The 27791-nt window shown below is 41.6% G+C and overlaps 1 protein-coding gene across 3 annotated transcripts in view; it reads right to left on the bottom strand.

Moving 5' to 3' along the window:
• Nucleotides 1-27384, bottom strand: part of ryr3 (ryanodine receptor 3) — a 324483-nt gene extending 297099 nt beyond the window's left edge. For all 3 annotated transcript variants that reach the window (XM_055640726.1, XM_055640727.1, XM_055640728.1), the window contains exon 1: nt 26240-27384. In XM_055640726.1, coding sequence (XP_055496701.1) covers nt 26240-26386 — 147 coding nt within the window. In that variant the 5' untranslated portion in view covers nt 26387-27384. The remainder of the gene's footprint in view (nt 1-26239) is intronic.
• Between the last annotated feature and the right edge of the window lie 407 nt (nt 27385-27791).

Here is a 27791-nt window from a genome sequence, read left to right as displayed (position 1 = left end):
GACGCAAAGTGATGGACTAACTCAGCGGGTCAGGCAGCATCTCTGGTGAACTTTGATAGGTAACATTTTGGGTCGGTACCCTTCTTCAGACTGAACAAAGATCCTGACCCGAAACATCGGCAATCCATGTTCTCCAAAGATGCTGCCTTGCCTGCAAAGGTACTTCAGATAGGATTGGTTGTTGAAAGTGCAAGCCTCCAAAATACATGTGATCAACAAATTAATGGAATTTAATGTAGACAGCGAAGAAAAAACCCACAATAATTAATTCAGTAGCAGCTCAGAGGAAGATGACAATAGTCAAGATGCAATGGTAAAACATGAAGCACCAAGCATCAAAGCAAATAAAATGTCGAGTGATGAGCTCATAACAGACGAGTGTAATATCAGGCAATAATACTTTGATACTTCAACTGGCCAGTATTATAATAAGTTTGAACCACAAAGCCGCTCTTTCAATTTACAGTAATGTGATGCAAAGGAACCGATGTGCACTGTTCAGGCAAGACAAAATGAGATTTATTATTAATCAAATAACCAGAATAACAAACTGAGAAGAGAGGAATAGCTTAGTGTTTAATAACTTCTTGTGAAACAACATTTCACATGCTTTTGCTTCAGTCTGGAGAAATAGTTTTCACTACTCATGTTGCAAGCTTGGATGAGAAAATCTAGATTTGGCAATGTTTTGCAATTTTGCAAAACAGTCCTTTCTGGTTGATCCTCACCATCACGAGGCATACCATTACAAATATGACCCTAATTTTCTGCTACAGAATATCAGTATCATCTCATCTTACAACTTGAATTTTAAATCGAGAATACTGGCTGCCTCTTATTTTTACATTATGTTTCTTTACAAACTTTATTAAACCTATTTTGTTTTACTTTTGATAATTTATCAAAAATAAGTTCTTGGCTATTCTTTAATATTTCACCTTTTGAACTTTTTGACATCCATATTAGTTGTGATTTTCATTCCCGATCTTTTGATTTTATTCAGTTATTGAAAGGGACATTTATTATTTTTGCCTGGAAAGGGAATGTATTATTTTTTTAAATCACGATTTGCTTTAATTCAAGAACTACCTGCAGTTCAATGCTGATAGATAGCAATTACATTTCTTCTGATGACCGAGTACAGATTCCTTCCCCTTTCATTTATAGTAGTTAAGGCATCCCAGCATTCTTCAAAGTTAACATTATTTTTGTGCCTGTGGTTCAAGAGAAATCAAATAACTAAACATTCATAGAATTTACAGTTTACAAGCCAGAAATTCATACTTGTAAACCAAGTAACCATTTAGCAATAACAGAAATTGTTAAGGAAATTTAATCCTGAAGTTTATGCTCATTAAATATAAATTGAGCTCTTATGGCACAGTGCATGGGAAGACAAGATAAAATTGTGGTTTTAAGAAAAATGTAGTTTAAGTAGGAGGAATAATTATGACAATGACCATTTGCCTCGTTTCAAGGATTTAAACATATTGGCCTTACATTTATATCCCAATTACAAATTATCTAATTTACATCAAGGACAGAGCCTGCATAGAGTTTATGGTCAGCTGCTAACCTACAAAAAACTTGTATAGATCTCCCAAGACTAACTTGTTGCACAAAGTGAATTTTATCCTCATTAATGTCTTTCTAGATTTAAATCCAATTGTGTGGTAGGGAAGGAGAGAGCATGGGAAGGAATAGAACAAACCTCAGTTGTGAAAATGCTGAAAATAAACTTTGGCAGTCTGTTAAGGATTGCCTTATCCAACTATCAAAAACATTCAAAAACAATAAAAATCCATTCCAAACCTATTCAAGTCAGATAACTATTTATATTTTTTAATGAAAAGCTAATAAAATGGAGAAAAAAAAAGACAAATGCTTTGAATTATCACAAACAATGTAAACATAAAAAAAATTGTAACTGTGCAAAAACTGTCAGTGGGATCATATTCACCTCCAAGTCAGAAGGTTGCAGATCCCATTCCAGAGCATAAATATCTAGTCTACACTTCGGGTCTTTAGTTAGAGAATTTTGCCAGTTTTGCACAGTTGTGGCAATCCATCTTTCTTGATGCCCCTTTGAAATGAGTTTCTGTCTGCTCTCTCAGAAGAACTTGGGAGTCATCCCAAATCATTCGCCCAATTTTATCTTTCAATCAACAGCACTGAAAGATTATATGGTCATTATCTTCTTGTGGAAGCCTGTTATTCCCAAATTGTCCATCTTGCTTCAACAATTCAGCATAACTGATTTGTCTATATGGTAGTTTGGAATGTCCTGTAGTTGAAGGAATTGCCCTACAAATGCCAATTGCTCTTTCTTAATTCACCATGATGCTAATGGCTGCAATAGTCGCCTTCATAACAGCAAGTATACATATAATTTTTATGGGAGAAATGGACGAAGTAATCTTGTTATAAAAAAGATGATGGGCACTAGAGAGAGTTTTAAGGTATTAGTTAATGTCCTGCATATAGTAAGGAAGAGAACATAGTCAAATTCACAGTTCTGGGCAGCACTATCATTTCAACTCTAAACTCCTGAGCATTCAAATACTGTATGAAGATATCAAATGTTGAATAGATCTGTTTCAGTGAGTTTTTGTTCAGTTAAATCCTTATTATGTATCTTAAATATGGCAGATGGGAAAAAAGTTACATTGAGAGAATTATTGGAGTCAAATGGTTTACTTGAAATTGAGATTACATCAGCATACTATCTAAATGGCATAAAGTTGGGAAAAGGGGAAGTACAACGGGATCTGGGGATCCTTGTACATCAGCCTATGAAAGTAAGCATGCTGGTACAGCAAGCAGTGAAGAAAGCGAATGGCATGTTGGCCTTTATAACAAGAGGAATCGAATATAGGAGCAAAGAGGTCCTTCTGCAGTTGTACAGAGCCCTAGTGAGACCACACCTGGAGTATTGTGTGCAGTTTTGGTCCCCTCATTTGAGGAAGGACATTCTTGCTATTGAGAGAGTGCAGCGTAGGTTTACAAGGTTGATTCCCGGGATGGCGGGACTGTCATATGCTGAGAGAATGGAGCAGCTGGACTTGTACACTCTGGAGTTTAGAAGAATGAGAGGGCATCTCATAGAAACATAAGATTGTTAAGGGCTTGGACACACTAGAGGCAGGAAACATGTTCCCGATGTTGGGGGAGTCCAGAACCAGGGGCCACAGTTTAAGAATAAGGAGTAAGCCATTTAGAACCGAGACGAGGAAACACTTTTTCTCACAGAGAATGGTGAGTCTGTGGCATTCTCTGCCTCAGAGGGTGGTGGAGGCAGGTTCTCTGGATGCTTTCAGGGGAGAGCTAGATAAGGGCTCTTAAAAATAGCGGAGTGAGGGGATATGGGGCGAAGGTAGGATCGGGGTACTGATTGTGGATGAACAGCCATGATCACATTGAATGGTGGTGCTGGCTCGAAGGGCCAAATGGCCTGCTCCTGCACCTATTGTCTATTCTGCATTATAAGTAGAGCCAGGATTTTGCCATAAATGCCATAGGCGCCTTTTCATACCTTTTTTGATGATTTCAGGAAGATAATGCCCTTTTCACGATTGAGTGCCTAAACCAGCCTTTTTTGCCGTTTTAACATAACTTACAAGAAAATTTACACCATTGGGGCGAAACCTGGCTGTAAGTGGGTGTTCAGTGGTGATTGGAGAGGGGTGCGTGGGAAAGGGTCCAGTCTTTGCAAACTGGAGTCATGCTTTAAGTAGGTGTGAAGTGGTGATTGGGGCGGAGTAGGTGGGGAAGGGTCCAGTCTTTTCAAACTGGTCAAGCTGTGAGTTGGTGTGAAGTGTTGGTTGGGGATGGGGGTACCAGGGTTAAGTTTCTGTTTATCAAACCTCATTCAGGTCGTTGGTCAGCTGACGATAGTCTAAGGAGCAGGGGGGGGGGGGGGGGGGGGGGGGGGGGGGGGGGTTCCTCTAGTAGGAGCAAAGAGGTCCTTCTGCAGTTGTACAGAGCCCTAGTGATTCTTCTTGTGATTTCTTGCAAGCCCTTCCACACTGAAGTTATTTGCTGAGAACTTGCTCCTTAACTTCTCAGAGTACCTTTCCTTGGCAGCTCTGATTCCTCTTCTCAGCTTGTACTTGGCCTGCCTGTAGAGGTCTGCATCCCCATTCCTGTAGGATCTACCCCTGCAAGCATCAAAATGCCTAACGTCAAGTCAACGCCTTGTAAAAAACTGAATGATTTGGTGAGAGTGATATATTCTCTGCAGACAACTGTGTGCTGTTTTGCAAAGCATGTGAGAAAGCAGTGAATCATAAGAAGAAATATTTTGTCTCCCAGCATGTACAGACAGCTAAACACAAGTTGGCGGCAGAGAAACTGAAGGTAGGAAATACGCAAGCTTGTCTCCTCACTACATTTACTGCTGGCTCCAGTCGCAAATCTGAGTTATTGAGTGATCTGTGCAACGCATTTATTGATGCTGGAATTCCACTGTGGAAATCGGAAAACAAATCTCTCAGGTGTTTTTTAGGGAAATACAGAGGAACATATACCAAGCGAGTCATCATTACAGAAACATTATGTTGACAGTAACTTCAACAATGTTGTGCAGAAAATTAGAGATGAAGTTGCGTCCAACAAAATATGGATCTCAATAGACGAGATGAGACAACTGATGCTGTGGGGAGATATGTTGCCAACATGGTCATTGGTACACTGGAGGTAGGTCAACCATCAAAGGAGTATTTCTTGACATTGGAAGTATTGGAGAAGTCAAAGAGTTAAACTATTACTGAGTTGTTTACATCTTCACTTGCTGTACTTTGTACTTAAAGTTCCTGGCGATGCAGGTAAAGACATACAAGAAAAATGTGAGAGGGTGATTTTACCTAACAAAGATCTTGAAGAAATTCAAAACATGACTAAAGTTCTCAAAGGTAGTTGTAATGCACAAGATATCGACATGAATGTAGAGTTTGTAACTTGTTTCAGGTATGCACCAGTGACCTCAGCTGAGGTAGAAATAAATTTTTCACAACTGTAGTATATTCTGTCTGACAGACAGCATAGTTTAACACCAGATAATTAAAAAAAATGCTGGTAGTTATGTGCAACCAGGCAACTTTGGTCATTTAACGTAGTATACCTTTATAATTATCATTTTTAACCATATTTTGGTGGTGGAAATGAATGCCTTTTTTTTGTCAATGCCTTTTTCGTGCCTTTTTTGTAATTTTATTATGCCTTTTTGCCTGCCTATTTCAGAGATTTTTTGCGCCTAAACATCTTGGCTCTAATTATAAGTATAAACAAACACAAAAAACAGTCAAAACATATTAAGGTCAAATGGCACACTTGATCTGTGCATGGATCATTTTAATATAATATTTGATCAGACCTGCTACTCATTAGCTATTTGGATAAACGACACCTGTACTTGCACTGTCGAATGTTGAGGTCCCAGTTGTGTAGCTTAGTTTTACTGAGATGCACAAAATGACACAATATGCTGGAGTAACTCAGGTTAAGCAACATCATCTTTCGGAGAGCTCCCCCTCCCCTCCACCCACTCACCATCAACAACACCACAGTCATATCTGCGGAGTCATTGGAACCATCATCTCCAGGGACCTTAAATGGGAGGCCACCATCGACTCCACAGTCAAAAAGGCCCAACAGAGGATGTACTTCCTGCAGCAGCTGGGAAAATACAATCTGCCACAGCAATGGTGGTCCAGTTTTATACTACCATCATAGAGTCTGTCCTCACCTTCTCCATCATCCGGTAGGCGGCGCGACTCTGGTCAGCAGCGGCCTCTGCAGCCCGTCCGCATTTTTATTATTTTTTGTCTATGTTTATATGTAGTTTTTGTTATTTTTTGTTGGGGGGTGTGTGTGTGGGAGTGGGGGGTGGGGTGGGAGGGAGGGGGCAACTTTTTAAATCTCTCCCTGCACGGAGACCCGCCTTTTCTTGTCGGGTCTTCGTTGTCATTGGGGCTGCAAATGAGGAGCGGCCTCCAACAGAAGAAGCCGGGGACTCTGATGCCGACTCACCTCACCGTCGCGGAGCTGGCCGAGTCCGGAGCGGGTGGAGCGGTGGTGGAGCGCTGCTGCTGCTGCTGCTGCGGCTGCGACTGCTCCGGCTGCTGATGCCGATTCGGAGGCTGCAACTGCGGGTCTGGCGGACGGCGGCACCGGGAGCCCGCGGGTCCCTGGAGGGAGACCGCTTTTCAGGGCTCCTGCAACGGCGACTTCTCCCGCCCGAGTTGCGGGGTCGAAGAGCTCCTGGAGCGGGGCCTGACATCACCGCCCCGAATGGAATGGCCGCGGGACTCTGCGAGTGCACACCGGGGGCTCTAACACCAAGACCCGGTATGCGACCTCGCACCACCCGGCGTGGCTTTAATGGCCGCGGGACAATTGCCATCGCCAGCCGGGGGCTTTGACTTTGACTCTGACATCGGGGGGGGGGGGGAGTGCAGGGGAGAGATAAGTTTTTTTTGGCCTTCCATCACAGCAGTGTGATGGATGTTTATGTAAAATGTAAATTGTGTTGTGTCTGGGGTCTATTTGTTTGTAATGTATGGCTGCAGAAACGGCATTTCGTTTGGACCTCAAGGGGTCCAAATGACAATTAAATTGTATTGTATTGTATTGTATTGTATTGGTTTGTCCCAGCCACCAAGCATGACATCCAGAGGCTGCCGATCGTTCGATCAGCCGAGAAGGTTGTTGGCTGCAACCTTCCCCCAATCAATGAAATATACACTGCAAGGGCCAGGAAGCGAGCAGGTAAGATCATCTCTGACCCCTCTCACCCTGGCCACAAATTCTTTGAAGCACTTTCCTCTGGAAGGTGACTCCGGACTGTTAAAGCTGCCACAGCCAGACAGAAAAACAGCTTTTTTCCCCCATGAGCAGTAGCTCTACATAACGGCCAAAAGTCTGTAGTCTCCTTTTGCTCTGGGATTTCATTTCATTCTACACATGTTTAAATTATAATGTTTTATTTTGAATTGTTTATATCATGATGTTACTTGTGAGCAAAGCACAAAAGCAGATTTCTTGTATGTATACATATTTGGCTAATAAAATGTATTCAAAAATTTATCAATCATCCATGTTCTCCAGAAATGCTGCCTAATCTTCTGAATTAGTCCAGCACTTTGTATCATTTTGTGTATTAATCAGCATCTGCAGTTCTTTGTTTCAACTTCAAATGCCTTTCATTTACGTTGGGATATCGTGTCGTGGGCAGTGCAAGATACAAGGTCCATTTTATTCCAAAAGGGCAGTAGATTATGAGTTACAGGGATAGAAAATTTAATTTTCAAATTACTTCACATAAGTATGTCTTTGATTATTTATGTGTTTTATCTTATTTTTAAAATAATTTACATTATATTAGCATTTAAATGTCTCCATGCCAGTGACATTTAAAACAATTAATCAATCTTTGCAACCGAGGGTAGGATTATGTTAGCTGACAGTGGCTGGTTCAGAAGTTCTGCGTCTTCAATGTTCCATTGGAGATCCTGTTACGGCTGCAATGTAGGGTACTCTGGGCCATAAAAATGGCCCTCTACATCCACACCATGCAAATATAAGGCCGGATTCATGGGAGGAGTAGACAATCAAGATCCGCTCCAATAAGATGAAGAAATGCCATCATATGTTTGATGAGCCAAATGGCATTTATCCAAGTTGTAATGTTAACAATTCAAACAATTCAATTTCACCTCATAACATTTTCAAACTAAACATATCGTACAACTGATCATCAAATAAGCTTGTTATATTTGGTAAGACTACAGTAACTCTGTGGAAGAATACAGAAAGTGATGGAAGTAGATATAAGGAATTGCAGATGACCTCAGTAGGTCAGGCAACCTCCCTGGAGAGCATGGCTAAATGAGGTTTCAGTTAGGACCCTTCTTCAGGCTCTGAAGGGTTCTGACCCAAAACATCACCTATTCTTGTTCTCCAGAGATGCTGCCTTACTGCTGAGTTACCCCAGCACTGTGTCTTTAAATGATGGAAGTAGTTAGACAAAGAAGAAAAAAAACATTCATATTTTAGATAGATGATCCAAAACTGAACATGGAAGGTTAGAAAACCCAAAATGTTAAGGTACAAAGAAAGAGGAGTGGGAAGAAGGAGTGTCTGAAGTAAGATGACAGAGTTCAGAGAGATAGTAACTAATTTCCTCTGGAAATCATCACTCTAGAGCCTCTAAAATGTTAGTCATACAATCATGCACAGACCACTTCCATCTCATCTCCAAGATCCACAAGCTGGATTTCCTGGTGGTCATCTCACATCAGACAATTCCTCCCTATCATGAATCTATTCTTTCTCTGTTTGCCAAGTCAATTCACACCTCCATCTGTGACATTACTGGCACTCTGGTCCAATTTCCAACTTTCTGGTCACAACAGGCTAATTTTCACCACGGGCAACAAAATACTGGCATCACTAACTTCTTTCATTATGTGAAATTCCCCAACCAATTTCCATCTGCCTCCACCTGCTTCATCTGGTTGAATATTCTGTCATTGAAAAAGTTTTTTAAATTCCATTCACTCACTCCGAATCGTAACTATGGGAATTCATCTGGGGTTCAGTCCTGTTTAAGTTTCAGTTAATTGATGACTGTTTGATGCTTTTTTTCCCCTCACACTGAACCAGATGTTTACCTCCTCTAGTATGTTCCTCTTAAATCTTTCCCTCCCTCACCTTAAACCCATGTCCTCTGGTATTTGATTCCTCTATTCTACCCGATCTATTCCTCTCATGATTCTGCGCACCTCTATAAGATCATCCCTCATCTTTTTACGCTCCAAGGAATAAAATCCTCGCCTGCTCAACCTCTCCCTAGAGCTCAGGCCCTCGAGTCCTGGCAACATCCTAGTAAATCTTCTCTGCACCCTTTCCAGCTTGACATCTTTCTTATAACATGGTGCTGTCTTAAAAGGGCAGCCAATATCATGAACGATCTACACCACCCTCGTCATGCTCTCATTTTGCAACTATCAGCAGGGACAAGGTGCAGGAGACTGGAAACCACGACCATAAGGTTCAAGAACAGCTTCTTCCCAACCATCATCGGGGACTTGAACACAACAAATATTGATTATTATATATTATCTGTATATTATTTTGATTCTGGATCTGTTAAGCTGCAGCACGAATTTCACGTTCCATGACAACTAAAGACTTTCTTCCATTGTACTTCCCTAAGTATACTCATTCCCTCCATTTCACTGACTCTATTGCATCTCCTGACAAATTATTTTTTCACATCCGTGCCTCTGACATATTTTTCTTCACCCATGGATTCCTCTCAGAGCTCCCCACTGTCTCAAATGTTGTTCTTGTTCTTCTTTAAGCCCTTCTGCATCACCAAGAACAAGAATAGAATGACTCTTCATATCTTCTTCCATGCTACTAGTGTTCACATTCTGTGCATTACCTTCCATCGTTTCCAAACTCCACAAGACATATATTCCCCTGCCCCCACATTTACGTTCTCAAAGAACTATGCTTCACTCTTCCATCACTGCCAATAATACCCCTCGTTTTGTAAGTCACAGCCAACTAAGCCCTATTCTCAGCTTTGCCAGCTGCAAACCCAGAGACACAATTTAAAACTGCTTTATAATTAGTTGTTAAATTTCCAAACAAAATGAAAACGTTAATCTAAACATAATTATTCTACAAACAGAAACTTATCTGCCCCTTTGTTCAATATCCGCTATCCTACAAATTTCCACTCATATTACTGGTCTTGGATTAAACTGGTAAAGGTTTACCGGAGTAATTCTGGGGGATATCAGTAAGATGTCGCAGGAATCGACGTGGTGTGTTCTGAAAGAATACACGTCAGTTGTCACACAGAAAGATCAGAGTAGCAGCAATATAGTGCATTACAAGATTTCCCACCATTTCAAAGGCTAAATAATGGTAATTCTATTTGAAAACAACATTCTTTTGCAGAAAATTATGGGCAATCATTTCTAAATAAAGCTTCTGTTACATAAATATGTGACAGACTCTGATCTTGTTATCTTCCAGTTTGGCGGTCTTCCAATTTGTGCAAAAACAGTTCACAATAGTGCTACGATTTTTTTGGCAGTTCACTCACCGTTCTACTGTGCTGCAAGTGCGGCAAGTTTCATTCCGATCGGTTGAATGTCGTAAAAGTTAGCGAGATTTAAAATCTTATAAACCGTGCATGCGCAGATTGATCTCTTCTCCTGCCAGTCGGTGCTGCGCGGATTAGTCTCTTCACCTGTCACTCCCGGAACTGTCTGCTCCTTCCTGCGCCATCATGTCCATTACTGGAGCTGAGAGTGGCCGGTGGATGTTTCCAACCGGACTTTCGTAGGGGCCCGAAGTAGCCCAGCCCCGCCCCAAGCAGCCCAGCCCCACCCCAAGCAGCAGCCCAACGTCGGAGACCAGACCCAGCCCAGCCCAGAGTCAGAGACCCAGCCCAGCCCAGAGTCAGAGACCCAGCCCAGCCCAGAGTCAGAGACCCAGCCCAGCCCAGAGTCAGAGACCCAGCCCAGCCCAGAGTCAGAGACCCAGCCCAGCCCAGAGTCAGAGACCCAGCCCAGCCCAGAGTCAGAGACCCAGCCCAGCCCAGAGTCGGAGACGTCGCCGATGTCGCCAAATGGAAATCGGAGACTCTGATCCCGGTTGAGGAGAACAACCAGCGACCGGCGCCTGCTGTGAATCCCCATCGCACTGCCAATTCCAGCCACTAGCCCTCTGGCCCCCCTCCCCCGTGATGCATCCATCTTTTCTCCGAATTTACTTCCACCCCGCCCACACACCCCTCCCCCTCACAACTCCCCACAAGCCCCCTGCCCATACACACACACCCTCACACGCACCCCCCCCCCACACCCACACACACCCCACCCACCCACACACCCCCCCACCACACACACACCCCCCCACCACACACCCCCACATGCTCCGCTGCCCACACACACCCTGCCCTACAACCCCCCTCCCCGCCCCCCACAACCCCCCCCCGTGCCCCCACACCCCCCCCCCCCCCGCTCACACCCCTCCCCCCCACATACACCCCCTCTCATATCCCTCCTCCCCCTCTCCCACATCCCTCCCACCCACATACACACTTCCCTCCCACCTCACACCCCCCCTCCCCCACACCACCCTCTCCCACACCCAGTCCACACGCACCCCTTCCTCCCCATCCCACCCCACACCGCCCACCCGCCACACACCCAACTTCCCTTCCACCCTCCCCTCCTCCCTTCCCTCCTCCCTTCCCACACATGAAGAGGAGGGGGAGGGAGTGCTCGGGGATGAGGGGAATTGAGCCACGCCTGCGCAGTTAGGGGCTATGGGTGAATGGTGGAATATTGCGTTGGGGAATGGGTTGCGTTGTGGGACCAGGCCTCCCATGTGACTGGCACCCAACTTAGTCTACCTAGTAGATGCTAAAACTATAAAACATGGCCACTATTCTGGTTATTTGATACAATTTTACAATTTATTTGAAAATAGTCACGTTATTCAATGCCTCTACTTGTCAAACTAATCTGTGGGCTAATCAAAGGTTCATACAGTATCCAGTTGCAATTCTGAAATAATTATTAGTTTAGAAATTCTACACTTCAGCATGTTACTCTGTGACTTTGCTGATGTGAGCTAGTGCAATGGTCTCAAAAGACAGACGAGTGCAGCAATTACATTCATCTTGGCCACATCAGCTTTTCTACATCTAATTATACATCAGGAAGGACCAAGCTTGAATCCAGTATGCTTCCAGAAGGAACCAGTTTCCAAATAAGATTTACCAGAACATATTCTCACAAAAATATCCTATAAGCTTCAAAATAAAATAAAATAATATTTGCTTTGGTTATTTTCAGATTCACTTAGCTGGTATATTAACATGCAGCATTTCCATTGTAGTGTTTAAATATAGTCTGAATATTTATTTTTTAATGTAATTTACTAAAAATGTAAAATATTATTGTCTTCTGCAAACAGATGGGATGCATTTGATTTCTGACGTTGCATCAGCATAGCATCCCTTATCACCTGCAAGAGATGCCATTTTCAATGCAACTGTACTTAATAAAACAAATATGTGCACTCCTATCCACAAGTTTATTCTTGCTATTTAATGCATTGCCTATTGCAATAATGAACGATTCATCACCCCCCAACAGTTCATTTATCAACCCTGCTTTGTTTGAGAAAAATAGACAAGCATGCAAGTACAGTTTCCTCAAATTTCATCCCGTCAATTGCAATTCCAGCCACTAGCCCTCTGGCCCCCCTCCCCCGTGATGCACCCGTCTTTTCTCCGAGTTTACTTCCACCCCCCCTCCCCCCCACCCAAACACACACCAAAACACATACACACATTTTGGAGGAACAATTTTTACTGCAATATTGCCATTTGATCATGGTTGGACATTTTGCAACATTTGTCCCATTTCTTATAAATTATTTCTGACATTGTTCTCAAGTGCATATCCATAGAAAGAACATTGACCATAAATATATGTTAACAGGCAGAAGTTGCAATATTTCCCAGCTGTATCATTATTAAAAATGTACATAAAACAACCTTTCCAATAATTGAAAACCTAACATATATGAATAACAAGAGTATAAAAATGTTTATGAGTCATTATTTTTCTGTATTTTATTAAGATACAAGGTTATTAGAAGAAACAAATGCCAGTGAAATCCCACATGTGAAATTATGTCAACAACCAATTAAGTTCTAATCATCTGACATCTAAAATATTTTACTGCTTTAGCTCAAAGCATGTAACAATTTGTCCTATATTATGTTAATAGATAAGTAATATCTCATTTAATTAAATTACTTACATAAACATCTGAGAAAGCTGACCTAATTGAATGCTTACTAAAAATCAAAATAATGTGCATCTGGAAATCCAAAATGAAAAACAGATAATGCTTGAAACATCCAGCATCTGTGGAAAGAGGTCCAGTTAACATTTCATCCTGACCTTTCACTGGAACTGGAAAAAGCGACAGCCATAATTTTTTATCACCCAATATCATACTTATACAACACTATTTTAAATATAGAAATACCTACAACTGATGGTATTAGAAGAGACTGGGAACAAGAACTAGCTATAAAAATTTCAAAAGAGAGCTGGGATAAACACTTACTATATGTGCATAAATGCTCGATCAACGTAAGACACACTCTAATTCAATTCAAAACATTACATAGACTATACTATTCAAAAACCAAAATAAATAAACTTTTCCCTAACGTCTCACCCATTTGTGATAAATGTCATTCAAGAAGCTACCATAGCGCATTCTTTTGTTTTCTGTATAAAAATCCAAAAACTCTGGAACGAAATAGTTGAAATCTTCACAAAATTATTTAAAATAAAACTTGTACCAAAAGCAGATGGATTATTTTTGGAATAACGGAAGATAGCCCCGAACTAAACGTGCTTCAAAAGAACCTACGTAATTACGGGCTAATAATGGGAAAAAAGCTTATACTCAAATTCTGGAAAAATGCTCCTATACCAACAATAAAAATGTGGATTTCAAACATGTTCGAAACATTACACCTGGAAGAGATGAGACTCCTCCTAGCAGGCAAAGCAGACCATTTCCAAAAGACGTGGTCTGCATTTATGGAACTACTACAAGCATAAGGTGCAATAGTAATTTAAAAAATAAATGGTGCCAGGATCTGGTAACGGGGGGTAAAAAAAAAAAAAATACGGTTGGTATATCCCTTTTTTTGCAGAGTTTTGTGTTATAATAGAGTGATTGTTTCTCTTTTTGTTTTTTCTTTCTTTTCTAGGGTCTATTTCCTTTCTTTACTTCCTTCTCTAACTTCTTTTCTAAGGGGCTTTCTTTTCCCAACACTTTCCTGCACCTTCATGACTCTTTTTCACTTTCCTTATTTCCTTTATTTCTATCTTTCTTAAAGCTCAAAAAATGAAGTGGTACAACAAATGTAATAAGATATATGTGATGTGTAATACTGTACTTTATTGTACTTCTAATAAAAATATTTAAAAATAAAATAAAATAAATAAATAAAATGTGGACTATATTCAGAGGATAGTCAGCAGGCAATAGGAAGTGGGAAAGGGAGAAAATACACACAGGAAGATAAATCTTAAGTTTGAATGCAGTAGAAATTCATTGACAATAAAATAATGATAACATTGGCGTGGATAGCGTGGAGAGGATGTTTCCACTGGTGGGAGAGTCTAGGACTAGAGGTCATAGCCTCAGAATTAAAGGATGTTCCATTAGGAAGGAGATGAGGAGGAATCTATTTCATCATAGGGTGGTGAACCTGTGGAATTTTTTGCCACAGAAGGCTGTGGAGGCCGTCAAAAATATTTTTTAAAGCAGAGATAGATAAATTCTTCATTAGTACGGGTGTCAGAGGTTATGGGGAGAAGGCAGGAGAATGGGGTTAAGATGTAGAGATAGATCAGTCATGATTGAATGGAGAAGTAGACTTGATGGGCCAAATGGCCTAGTTCTGCTCCTATCACTTGTGACCTTATAAAATTGCAGCTGCAACATAGGAAAGGAATCTGATGGGGTAAATAGTATTTTTCAGCTCTGGTGTACAATTATCAACCATTGAACTCTCTTTCTCCATTCATAGACCTTGTTTAATCTGCTGATAAATTTGAGCATCTTTTTAATTATAATCAACTCAAAAAGTAATCATTTTTTGCAGTAGCCAATTACCTCATCAATGTAACACAGATGGACACGGATACCTGTTTCTCTTTCAATTACTGGTAGTTAAAAGAATTGTTCACAGTCGAAAGTCAAAACCACTAAACTCAAAATGTTCATCTTTGATTACAGGTTAAAAGGTATTAAATACTTTTACTGATAGTTTTTATTGGGATTAGGTATTATTATACTGAATTATTACTTGGTATCAACGGACAAGAATATTCAATTGTCATATGCACCAGGAAGGGAGCAATGAAATTCTTATTTGATGCAGCTTTAGAGTCATATTAAAACAACACAACAAATAAATAGACAATAATCAACAATATAATAATCAGTAATACTAAGTAACCAGACCACAATAGTGCAAAATGAAGCACAAAGTACAACCTGTACAAAATCCATTGTCTTAATTGCTGCACTAGGGTTTTGGTTGGCTTCGGGCAGGGTGCTTCAAGAGCCTGACAGTTGATGGGAAGAAGCTGTTTTTGAACCTTGTAGCTAAATGTTCTCAGGCTTCTGTACGTTCTTTCTGATGGTAACAGCTAAATGAAGGCTGAGCAAAGATGATTTGAGTCTTTGATGATATTAGTTGCCTTCTTGAGGCAGTGCTTCCTGTAGTTCCCTTTGATGGTAGATTTGTCAATATCCCTGATGGACAGAGCAATGTCTACCACATTTTGCAGCCTCTTTCATTCTTGTGCTTTCAAAAAGCCTTTGACAAGGTTCCACACAAGACATTAGAGTGCAAAATTAGAGCACATGGTATTGGGGGTAGGGTACTGACATGGATAGGGAACTGGTTGGCAGACAGGAAGCAAAGAGTAGGAATTAACGGGTCCTTTTCAGAATGGCAGGCAGTGACTAATGGGGTGCCACAAGGCACAGTGCTGGGACCCCAATTATTTACAATACATATTTACAATTTAGATGAGGGAATTAAATGTAACATTTCCAAGTTTGCAGATGACTCAAAGCTGGGTGGCAGTGTGAGCTGCGAGGAGGATGCTCTGAGGCTGTAGGCTGTAGGATGACTTGGATAGTTTGAGTGAGTGGGCAGATACATGGCAGATGCAGTATAATGTGGATAAATGTGAGATTATCCACTTTGGAGGCAAGAACAGGAAGGCAGATTGTTATCTGAATGGTGTCAGATTAGGAAAAGGGGAAGTGCAACGAGACCTGGGTGTCCTTGCACATCAATCACTGAAAGTAAGCATGAAGGTACAGCAGGCAGTGAAGAAAGCTAATGGCATGTTGGCCTTTGTGAGAGGATTTGAGTTTAGCTACAAGGAGGTCCTACTGCAGTTGTACAGGGCCCTGGTGAGACCGCACCTGGAGTATTGAGTGCAGTTTTGGTCTCCTAATTTGAGGAAGGACATTATTGCTATTGAGGGAATGCAGCGTAGGTTCACCAGGTTAATTCCTGGGATGGCGGGACAGCCTTGTGATGAAAGAATGTGTCGACATGGCTTATTCTCCTCGGACGAACCTTGAGCCCCACCGCAGGGCACGGATTTATTAACGGAGCCGATCCCTTGCCTGGGATAGCTCCGACCGCGGCTTGCGGACTTCCCATCAAGGGCTCGCAGTCTCGGGCGAGGCTAGTCGGGAGCTCCGACGAACGCAGAGGCTCGACCAGCCACGACGCGGGGTTCAATCGCCCGCCGCGGGGGAGCTGACATCCCCCCCCGATTGTGATTGTGTGATTGTGAAAGAACTGACGTATGAACCTGTCAATTTAATGACAAAGACAGGCTCCAATATTAGCACTTGAGCGTAGAATAGAAATTTTAGAATTTGAATTTTGAATGCCCGCCATTAAAATAAAGGAATCAAATGACCAAATTGAACTATTCTCAATCAGCCAATCAATGCATAATACTTCCTCATTGGCAGACCTCAATCAGTGTGAACTGGGAACAGCATTTCTTCACTGACCATCAGCATGGGGATCTCATGGCTGCAGGCCCAGTCCATCGCATCTCCAGCAAGGTAAGAAACTGAAAAATAAAAGTCTCCCCCGACCTCCCTCCCCCACCCCCCACATAAAACAAACCGGAGAACATTTACACAAACTTATAAAACGCACTAAAAATGTTTTAAAAGATGAAAAAAACAGACTGTTGGCGGAGCTACCAATCGTTGGCGCCCCTGGTGACCGTAATTTATCTCATTTCTAATACTTGAGGTATTAAACTATCCCCAATTATTACACAATTCCAAAAGTATTGCTGCTATTTATTGCTTTTATTTAACAATAGCTTCCTCCAAGATACATTGGAGTAAAATAAAAAAATGGTGAAAACGTGCAAGCTGTAACAAAAGGTATTTTTTCTCAATTTAATGCATAAAATAAATTACAAGCATATCATTTATTTTAATCTTTTGAGTATGACCTTTTACAATTAAGTGATGAAAGCAACCAACTACCTCTAATAAATATTCTTCAATGTTTCAGCTAGCAAATTACTTAATTAACATGCCTCATAGGTCGATTAATCTAGCCATAAAATAGTTGTGATAAATCTAATCTCTCCATGCCAGGTTCCATCTGTTTATTAATTTGCTCTCATCATAAATCTGCTCAGCATAAACTCCCTATATACATTCTTAATTTGATTTTAGAAAATGATATACATTAACCATCTATTCAACACAAACAATTTAAAATCCTCACGAGAAACCCTTAAATGCAAATAAATAAAACAACATTCACAGTATCAGAGAACAAAGAGTATTCTGCCATGATGTAAAATACAATGCATTCATACATGTTACAATGACTAATGCAAAGACTTTAATTGGGGGAACAAGAGGAGCAGATATGTGGTGAGATTGCAGATTGCTGTAAAACTAATAAAGGAGTACGAGTTGAACATTGCATCTTCCATAATATTGACTGGGTCTCTCATAGTGTAAAGGGCTTGGACAGGGTTGAATGTGTTAAATTTGTCCATGTGTCCTTACTTCCCTATAACTTTAAAACACTCATCTTGTATGTGCCTGAGTATGTGTGTATATGTGCGTCTTTATATTTTCTCCAAAAAACTAAGCGGTAACAATAAATTTTTAAAATATTCTGACACATTTCCCCCACTAAGCAGTGATCAGCTTCACTTAAGATTTGATGCGATATTTCACAACTTATTGGTGATTAAAGTTTAAAAAAATGACAAACTTGCCTTTTAAGCTTCAATTGATGACGTCACAATGAGGTGGGCAGCCACGATGGCTCGGGTGAATCGGCACCCGTTTCATACACAAAATATTCCATGAGGTTCGAGTGACGTCAGGGGGAGATCCGCATTTAAATTAACGTTCCGCTTTTTCCGACCCGGGCGCCCCGACTGGGGTTTTAAGCGGCCATCAAGGAGTCATCAAGACCACGGCGGTCAAGGAGACATCGAGACCGCAGTGGTGAGACCTCGGGGCAACGGCAGGGGTGGTGAGACATCACGACGGTAGGGCCATGCGGTGGCAGTGGGGTCCAGGCCTGTTGGTTGTTCAGCTGGGGTTGGCACTTCTTCTCATTCAATCAATCAATCAATTTTATTCATCACATACACATATAAGTGCAGTGAAATGAATTTGCCAGCAGTGGCACAATCAAAAAAGAACACACAATCTATCATATCTATCTATATACTTTTAAAACTCCGCGTGTGTTTGTGTATGTGTGTGTATGTCATTTTGCTTTGAAACGTATCTCCTCGAAAACCAGACGCATAAACAGAGATTTTTACAATTTCGGTAAGGATTTAACTCTCTCTCTAAATTCCGTCAATTATTTCCCCAAATTTTAAATAATGTTGTTCACAAAACTCACTTTTTAAAAATATAATCGCCACTTGCCAGCTGCTGACGTCACAATGCCCACATGCCCACCAATCCAGGCCCACCTGCCACCTGGCCCAGCCCCCCCACCGCTGTGGATTAAAGGCACAGAAAGATCGAGAAAGTTCTGCTGAACAATGATTCTACAGCTCCGTTCCGCTATAGGATATTTATTCTGCAGATCTCGGGGCAGCGGCGCCTCACGCGCTGAACCTTCTCCTCACTGTCGGCACAGCTCGTGATGCCCCGCCCGCCTGCACGCTCATTCCAGCTGTGGGTTTCCAGAGTCAGAAGCCGCTTCTCTCCTCATTTGGCAGCCCACTCACTCGCCCAGCTCCCCTCCTCCCCCCTCCTCTTCAAACCTCCTCCCCTCTCCTTCTTCCCTCTCGCCCCACCAAAGATCCTATAGGATCTTTGCTCTTTACCTGGGGACGATCGTCTGTCACCCTCCCCTCCACCCCTTCACTACCCCCTTCCCTCCACCCCCCTTCTCCCCAGCCCCCCTTCCCCCCCTCCCATCTCTTGGTCCCCCCCTCCCCCCCTCTCCCCCCCTCACCCACCATCCCACTCCTCCTTCCCCCTCCAACCCCCTCTCCCTCTTTCCCCCCTCTCTCTGTCTCTCTCTCTCCCACTCTCTCTCTGCCCTCACTCTCTACCCCTCCCCCCCTCCCCTTCCTCTCTAGACGCGCCTGCGAGTTGCGGGATATGCGTCAGTGGATAGGGCGGTTATGGGGTAAAAAGGAGCAAATTAATAATATTAATAAAATATCAAAGGGGGTAATTAGTGTGTGAGTGCGGGGGTAGTTAGTGTGTGTGACGCTGCCTGCTGCCGCCCGCTCCCCCTCCCCCGCAACCACACGTTGGGGGAACAAACCCGAACGGGCCTGCCCTTGGTCTAGTATATACTTTTAAAACTCTCTGTGTGTGTGTGTGATGCTAGTTGAAGATGGTTGCCGGAGGTTGCATGTAATGGAAGGTCTTACCTTCCACTACCTGCAATCTCCGGCAACCACCTGCAACCTCCGGCAACCACCTTCAACTAGCATTGCAACCGGCTTTGACTAAAATGTTACCAATTTTTAAAACGGCAGCCTATTTTTAGTCACGGCCGGTTTTTAATTTTTTGAAATAATCGCCGGAACATAGAAGAAGCGGAAACCACTTTCGACCATAGGGAAACTGACAAAAACCTCGGGGAACTGCACGGAAACCTTGGGCGGGGCGCAAAGTCTCCAGCGGTTTCCGTTCTGGTTTCCTAAGTGGGACAGGGGCATTAGGGACAAGATCTGCAAGCATTTGGATAGGTTTGGACAGATTGGGGATAGTCAGCATGGCTTTGTTTGTGGGAAATTATATTTCACAAACTGATAGTTTGTTTTTTAAGATATCACAAAGAGGATTGATGAGGGCAGGACAGTGGATGTTGGCTACATGGACTATCACAAGGCCTATGACAAAGTGCTGCATGCTATGTTATTCTGGAAGGTTAGAACTCATAGAATCAAAGATGAGCTGGCCAATTGTATTCAAAATTGGCTTGGAGGAAAGATGCAAAGGGTAGTTGTGGAGGTATGTTACCAATGCAGTGCTGCTGGAGTTGGCGCTGGGTCAACTTTTATTTTTTATCTATATTCATGATTTGGATGACAATGCACTTAATGTTGTTTGAGAATTAGCAGATATCACTAAAATTAGTGGTATAGTAGACAATGAGGAAAAATATCTAAGTTTACATCAGGATCTAGATCAATTGGGAAGGTAGGACAAAAAATGACAAAATGGAATATAACACTGACAAGTGTGAGGTGTTGTGTGTCAAACCAGGGCAGGGCTTACACAGTAAATGTAGAGCCCTGGAGATTGTTGCAGAACAGAGAAACCTGGGAGTATAGGACTATGGTCCTCTGAAAGTGACAAGTGAAGAAGGCTTTTGCCTTCATTGAGAAGGATATTGAGCACTAAAGTTGGAACATCATGACGCAACTGTACAAGTAATTGGTGAGGCCACAAGGCACATTGCGCAGTTTTGATCCTACAGCTATAGAAAGGATGCCATTAAGTGGGAAAAAGTACAAAAGAGTTTCACTAGGATGTTTGTAACCTTGCATTGTGGGAGATGTTGGATTGGCTGGATGTTTTCTCTTTAGAGTGTTGGAACATGAAGAGTTTCTTTATGGACATGTACAAAAACATGAGGGGAATGGATAAACTGTCGGCGCACAGTCTTTCTCATGGGTAGATTAATCTAAACCTAGAGGGCTTAAGGCAGAGGGAAAAGAATTAAGGAGGACCTCAGGAACAATTTTTTCAGGAGAGGATAGTCTGTATCTGCAATGAACTTCCAAAGGAAGCAATAGAAGCAGATACAATATGATTTTTAAAAGACATTTGGACAGAAATTTGGATAGGAATAGTTTAGAGGGCTATAGATTAAAATCAGACAAATGGGACTATTCCATGACTATGCTGATTTAGTGGACATGGATAAAGTGGGCCAAAGGGCCCATTTCCATGCGGTATAGCTCCATGACAAATAAAGTAATGCATCTCACCAATTTCTAATTCAATTGTCTTCTTGAACGTTTTTCAACCTTGAACAGATCATACTTAATGTCTGGTTACATTTTGTTATAAAATTATCAATGAACTGCATAACTGTCACCGTTATTTGCGCACAAATCATAATGGTGTTTACACAGCAAAATGAGAAAGTTGTCTTCCAAGATGCCCTGTTCTTCCCAGAAAGACCATCTATGTGCTGCTGAAAGGCAGGAGGCGGCAGGCCATGGCCTGCAGAGGCAAGCCCAAGCCCAGCTCCTGCTTGTCGCCTGAGGACCAGTGAATCAGAGAGGAGGACGGAGGGAGCCAGTGGACACAAGAGAAAGGGCCAGTAAGAGTGCGAACTGGGGTCTTACTTTCCCCGCCCTCAAGGTCGGTTGCGTAAGGTGCCCCTGTAGCACAAAGACTGAAGGTGGCCAGGCAACGAGATGGACAACGGTTCACTGGACGATCTGCATGGAGGTCACAGCTGGAGGTTCTGCAGCAGCCTGGAGCTTGCCTGGATCAGGTGCCGCTCCAGGAGACTTTGTGTGTGGACCAGTCTGAACTTTAAAAATGGCAACTCTTGCCTGCGGCCTCAGTGGACTATTTCTATGCTCTCTGAACTATCAGGGATTGCGCTTAGGTCAGGCAATTCTTGGGGGGGGGGGGGGGGGGGGGGTAACTTTGTAAGCACCCTTTATGGGCAACTATTTACATACCTGCTAAGGTATGCAAGCAAATAATTTCACTGTGACTTGTCACATGTGACAATAAAGTATTCAATTAAATTTAATTCAATTCAATTCAATACAGCAACATGTGCAAATGTCCACAATGTTCTCAGGCAAGAACAAGTTTAATAAAAAGCTGTTGCTATAAATTGGTGCTCTGAACAAAATCCAGTTAAACAACTTGAATTAGTTAAACCTTGTTGTTACAGAATTACTCTGATCTGCTTAAACTATCTTGTAATCTTGATGCATCAGTTAATTATTGTGCTTAATTATATCCTGTGCATTTCAGCATATAAAACTGAAATACTACTAATTAAGGCGACTTGGGCTGGCAAGGAAATACTCACTTATTATTTGCTGCCTGACTTGTGATGTCTTGGCAAGAATAAATTATCTTATTCGCTCTGTTGTGCACAAATCCCATCAAACCATGGTTGGTTGCATAAAAGCTAATATTACATAGAATAGTAAATGTGAGTTCAACCAATATTAATTCAGGTATCTAGTAATCCCTTAGATGGTTCCCTAGGTGGTTCTTTGAGCAAAGGAGGCAAAGGTCAAATTTCTGGTGCTTTGTTGTTATGAGGTAACTTATCCCACAGCGTTTGCAGTTCCTCAACCATAACCTTCAATAGATTGGGCTGTATTTTGTAAGAAGAATAGAAGCCAACTTTGCTGACTCATCAATATGTCCATTTCAAGTGACTGCGCATGCATAGTTAAAACAGGAAGTTGCTTTGCTCCTCCATAAAGTGGCACAGTTCTGCCTTTCTCTGATCTAGAAACACTAAACACACCAGGAGAGGACAGTAGTAGTTTTCCCAGTCCTGTGAAACCATATTTTCAATAGCAGTGAATTACTAATTACTGCCAAATAACCTATCTGGCACCGAGAAATAACATGACGTTGCAAGTCTTATTCCTTTCAGCTTTTAATTATGGCTGGCCGTTCAAAAGTAAAGCTCCCAACCCATATCTACTGTAACTCAGCTTCAATTCCATTGTGCTATTCCATGCCTCATCTCATTTTCTGAACGAAGGTTACAATGAATTTAATAACCTAAATGGCACAATGTGGTTCAAACGTTGTACTGCATATTAACAATGGTTCAATTTGTTTGTTTAAGGAGATACCCTGACCCTTTTCATCAATTTATAGGTCCCTGATGGTCTTCAGAAGCAACAGCATTGTTTTTGATAGAGACACAAGAGACCACAGATAATTAAATCTTAAATAATAAGCAAACAGCTGGAAAATCAACGTGTCAAACATCTGCAGAGGGAAATGGACTGTTGACTTTTCAGATTAGGACCCTTCATTTGGACCAATCTGCACTTTTTTGTTAATTGGCTAACAGGAATTTCAAATTTTAAACTCTATGGTTGTATGTCAATGTAACAAAAGGATCAACAAACTGGTTAAAACTTAAATAAAACAGTATTTTATGAAAGCTCAGAATTCTACATCATTACAAGAAACCAGGATTTCTAAAAGGTAATGCATGGCTATTGCATTTGCAATTAATTCATACCACAAGGGCGGCACAGTTGCACAGCTGGAGGAGCTGCTGCCTCATAGCATCAGAGATCTGGGTTCAATTCTGACCAGGAGCTGTCTGTGTGGAGTTTGCACATTCTACCTGTGACTCAGTAGGTTTCTTCCGGGTGCTCCAGTTTCCTCCCACATCCCAAACACATGCAGGTTTGTAGTTTAACTGGCCTCAGTATAATTGCCCTGTGTACAGTGAGTGGAACTGAAAGTGGGATAACATAGAACTATTGCGAAAGGGTGATGAATGGTCAGCGTGGACTGTAAGCTGAAAAGCCTGTTTCCATGCTGTATCTTTCAATCACAGATTACAAGAATCAAGGACTTAGTTTGGACCCCCTTCTGCACAAACATGTAAAGCTGTGTCACTTTAAAATATATCCCTTATTGAGATCTCCAACAATAACCTTTTAACAGCCAACTATATTGAAAATATTTCAGTTCCTAAGTCAAGAAATAAATTGGTCTCCTATCATTTTTACTCAAACTCATTTTTATTTTTTACTGGATGTGAAATGTGACACATGATAAAGTGATTTTTTTTTAAATCTTAATAGATAGTTTTGGAATAATTATTCTGAAAGAATTGGATTGACACAAGTAAAATGCATTTCTCAGAGCCAGCAAGGTTTTCAACAAAAATTATGACAATGAAATTGAAAAATTGTAAACAGCTCATTAAGCTGGGTATTAGCTACTTCTCAGAGTTTCAATGAGAGATCAAAATGAAAAGAGTTCAGTCATTAATTCGGTCACTACAAAAAGATTTCCATTTGAAAATTTCTATTCAGCATAACATCTTGCGGAGAAGCAACCAGTTTTTACAGTTGGACAACAATTGCTGAATTTTCCCATCATCATAAGCACAAATTATGGGCTCTTAAATTAACGTGATTGCTCTTTACATATTTTACCACAGCTCATACTAAATAATTGCCAGAGAACTCATCACCAAATCAAGTAACCTTCGTTAAGTTCAATTCTCACTGAGACATGTACAAGATCTTGAAAAATAACTAAATTAGATTTTCTGGAGAAATCCAAGGATGTTTTAAAAATATATTCCAAATTAAATAATACATTTACACCATTGAAGTTATACAATTTTTTAAATTGGAAATAACAGCCATCTGCTTTCACATTGACATTGGATTATAAGTAGAAACCCAACTTGATCACATGTGTTGCATTTTTACTTGTTTAACTCAGATTCTGGAACAAAATGTTCATGCTTGAGGAAAAAATGGGAACACGCCAGATAATTACTACTGCCTAAGCAGATCAGAGATGAGCAACATACTGCCTGCAAAGTCTACATCGACTGAATGACTGTTGAATTTTGCTGTGAAAGTAATGGTGAGAATATAAAATCCATTATAAGGTTCCCTTCTCATTTGCTTGACCTCAGAGCAGTTATAGGCCTGATTCTTGAAATGGCTTTCTATCATTTGTTCATTTGAGGTGATGTGATCATTTGAATGGCACAGTGCCATTGCTGGCACCATGCTGTTTCTTTGTAAATTCAAATTCAATGTGGATTAATAAGTTTTCAGGTAATAGAACTTTTGAGATTTAAGAGTTCAAGTTCATCATTGTGGTGAAACTGGTGGCCAGATGCTACCCTTACTTATAACAAAAGGCTGGGAGATAAAATTCTAAACAATTAACACTTCTCCCAACCCCAAACCTTTGCCAGGTATTGTTTTAGAGTCAGAGAGACAAAGAGTTATACTGCTCCGAAGCAGACCCATCAACACAACCCATTGCTGTCAGCCTGGATGCCCCATACAAGCTCGTTCCATTTCCCGCGCCGGGCCCATGTCCCGCGCCGGGCTCATGTCCCTATAAACCTTTCCTATCCAAGGTACACAAAAAAGCTGGAGAAACTCAGCGGGTGCAGCAGCATCTCTGGAGCGAAGGAAATAGGCAACGTTTCGGGCCGAACCCCTTCTTTCTGGAGCTCCAACCCCAGCCCTACTCCCCTGCCTGTCTCTGGCCAGAGGCCGGAGAGATGGTCCCAGAGGGAACACATGCCACAATGCACCTGTTGCGCGCGTGTGCGTTGCCAACACGGATCGTTTACAGTACAATACCGGGCAGCACATTCCCAACATACACCGCAGTCATCCACTAAAAATAGACAGAGCCAGTCTGTAATGAAGTCGAGGTGCGTGCCGCTCTTCTGGGAAAGCCCAGTGTCCGAGGAAATCCAGTTTGTGTAAGAGTTAGTTTGAATTAGTCTTGACAGCTCAGCTTTAGGAAAGATCTGTATTTCGCACATGCTATCATCAACCACTCGTTAACACTTCTAACTTAATGATTTCATTTTAAAAATGCATGGTCTTTAGTTAAATAAGTTAGCGACAAACTTCAAGCCGGTGTTAATGCGTTATCACGGTTCCCGGATAGTCAAGGAATGTTGTTAAAATAATCTCCACCAGTAAACCCAGTGTCGGGGAATGCATGTTTTTAAATACTGTTCCATGAATTTAACACAAGATCATCACCACCAACAAGGAATTTCGATCATTTATGTCAAAACAGCAACATCGCTACAATGTGACATCCCATCGGCGCTGTACATATGCATTGCGTTTGGCACCAATCTTTGTTTGGCACTACGAATATAATTTACCGGGGCATATTTACTGTAAACAATATTAAAATATAAGGAACTATTATAGTATTGAACGCTTTCCCATTTTTACAATGTGGCGGCTCACACGGAAAATGCAATGCACTGTTAATGCAATAACCTCCATATTCTACGCCATGTGATCGCACGGCGATGCTCATTTAAAATCTCTTGTGACTGTAGAAAACGAGATGTTTCGAAAGCAATACTCACAGTTCTAAGGAACTGAATGTCATCTTCCCCTTCACCCCCTTCAGCCATGGTTTTTGAAGAGCCGGCTCCGCTCACACGCTGGACCCTTCGTCCCTCTACTGTCAGCAAGCTGCTGATCTCGGTATTAGCATAGACGGATCCATACATCCATATAGGGGAGCTTGGTCACACCGTAAGCGACGACTGTCAATCAGCCCTCACTCTCATTGCATCTGTCCTTCCATGGGAAATTCCGACAAGAGCAAAACATTTGTCTTCGTGCCGACTATTTCTCATTAAGGGGGAAGTTATCGCCCCTCCAACTAAAGCCCCCAAATCGTACCCCTACTGTACTGAACAAGAAATACCACCAGGATTTGTGCAACCCTCGATTTCTCCTCATGATCTGTTCAGCGTAGGTCACTTTGCTTGTGAAAATGAATAGTAAAAGGGAATCCAACTTCAGCCGTACCCGTCTCGCTAATCAGCGTTTTATCCACCGCAGGGTCAGAGGTAATCAATCACACGCAGGTTGCCTCCGGGTACAATAGTCGTTGCCTACTTGGGCATATTAGAGCAATCGCGTTGCATCCTTGAGATGGCGAGGACTCCCCACACAGCACTGTGTCCCAATTTAAACCCGCGTTTTTAAGACAACCGCATTGAAGCTTCAAAAATCGCCGCATTACGAGAACTGAAAAGTGTTTTTAAATTTCTCATTAGATACCTTGATGAATGAAAACGCTTAGTTGCCCGAGGTGTATTAAAAGAGAACCAGAAAACATGTCCGTATCTTAAATTAATATTCCATGATTTATTTACTATTCTTTGAAAGTGCTTGCTGCGGTGAATGGAACTGCCGTTAAACATTTACTACTATCCTAGCATAGCTTAAACCAGGTTGCAATGTTACTTTCGTAATGCTTCCAACATGCAGGGATCCCAGAAATGCACACTTCCTCATAATTAATCTAAAAAGACGCTCAATTTAGAATTTCTTAGAGCGTCTTCAACGCTCAATTTAGAATTTATTTTGATCGCATAAATCAGAAGGTTGACAATTTGAATTTAATGGCCAAATCACATCCGAATTTTAAAAAAAAAAAAGGTTACACGAATGCAAAAAGGCCATTTCGAGATTTGTTTTGGTCCTCGTAATGTAGTGTGCGTGTATGTGATGAACCCTTTGCATTACAGGGACTGAATACAAACAATAGATACGTGCATGACAGATGTGAACATAACGCAGTAAAATAATATCTATCCCATTGCCCCAACAATGTACTTTAATGGTAAGCTGAACAAAATACCCTCCCGACTTCGGCACTGCTGACATCCTTATATTTTAAACCAGATGTGTGAGAATTCAATGCAAACGCTCAGCAGGAAAGGCTGAAGAAACTGAAATTCTTGACAATTGAAACTCTGGACCCTTTTCTGCAGTGTCAAAACCCAGGAACCACCAGCATAAAATCTGATAGATAATTCAGGAAAAAAACACTTTACCCAAACAGTACTCAGAATATGGAACTTGCTACCGGATGAAGCAGTTGAGGGGATTAGCATGGATACC

The sequence above is a fragment of the Leucoraja erinacea genome, chromosome 9 (assembly GCF_028641065.1).
Source record: "Leucoraja erinacea ecotype New England chromosome 9, Leri_hhj_1, whole genome shotgun sequence".
Classification (NCBI taxonomy): domain Eukaryota; kingdom Metazoa; phylum Chordata; class Chondrichthyes; order Rajiformes; family Rajidae; genus Leucoraja; species Leucoraja erinaceus.
Note: the sequence above shows the minus strand (reverse complement) of the source record. Positions and strands in the feature narration are given on the sequence as shown.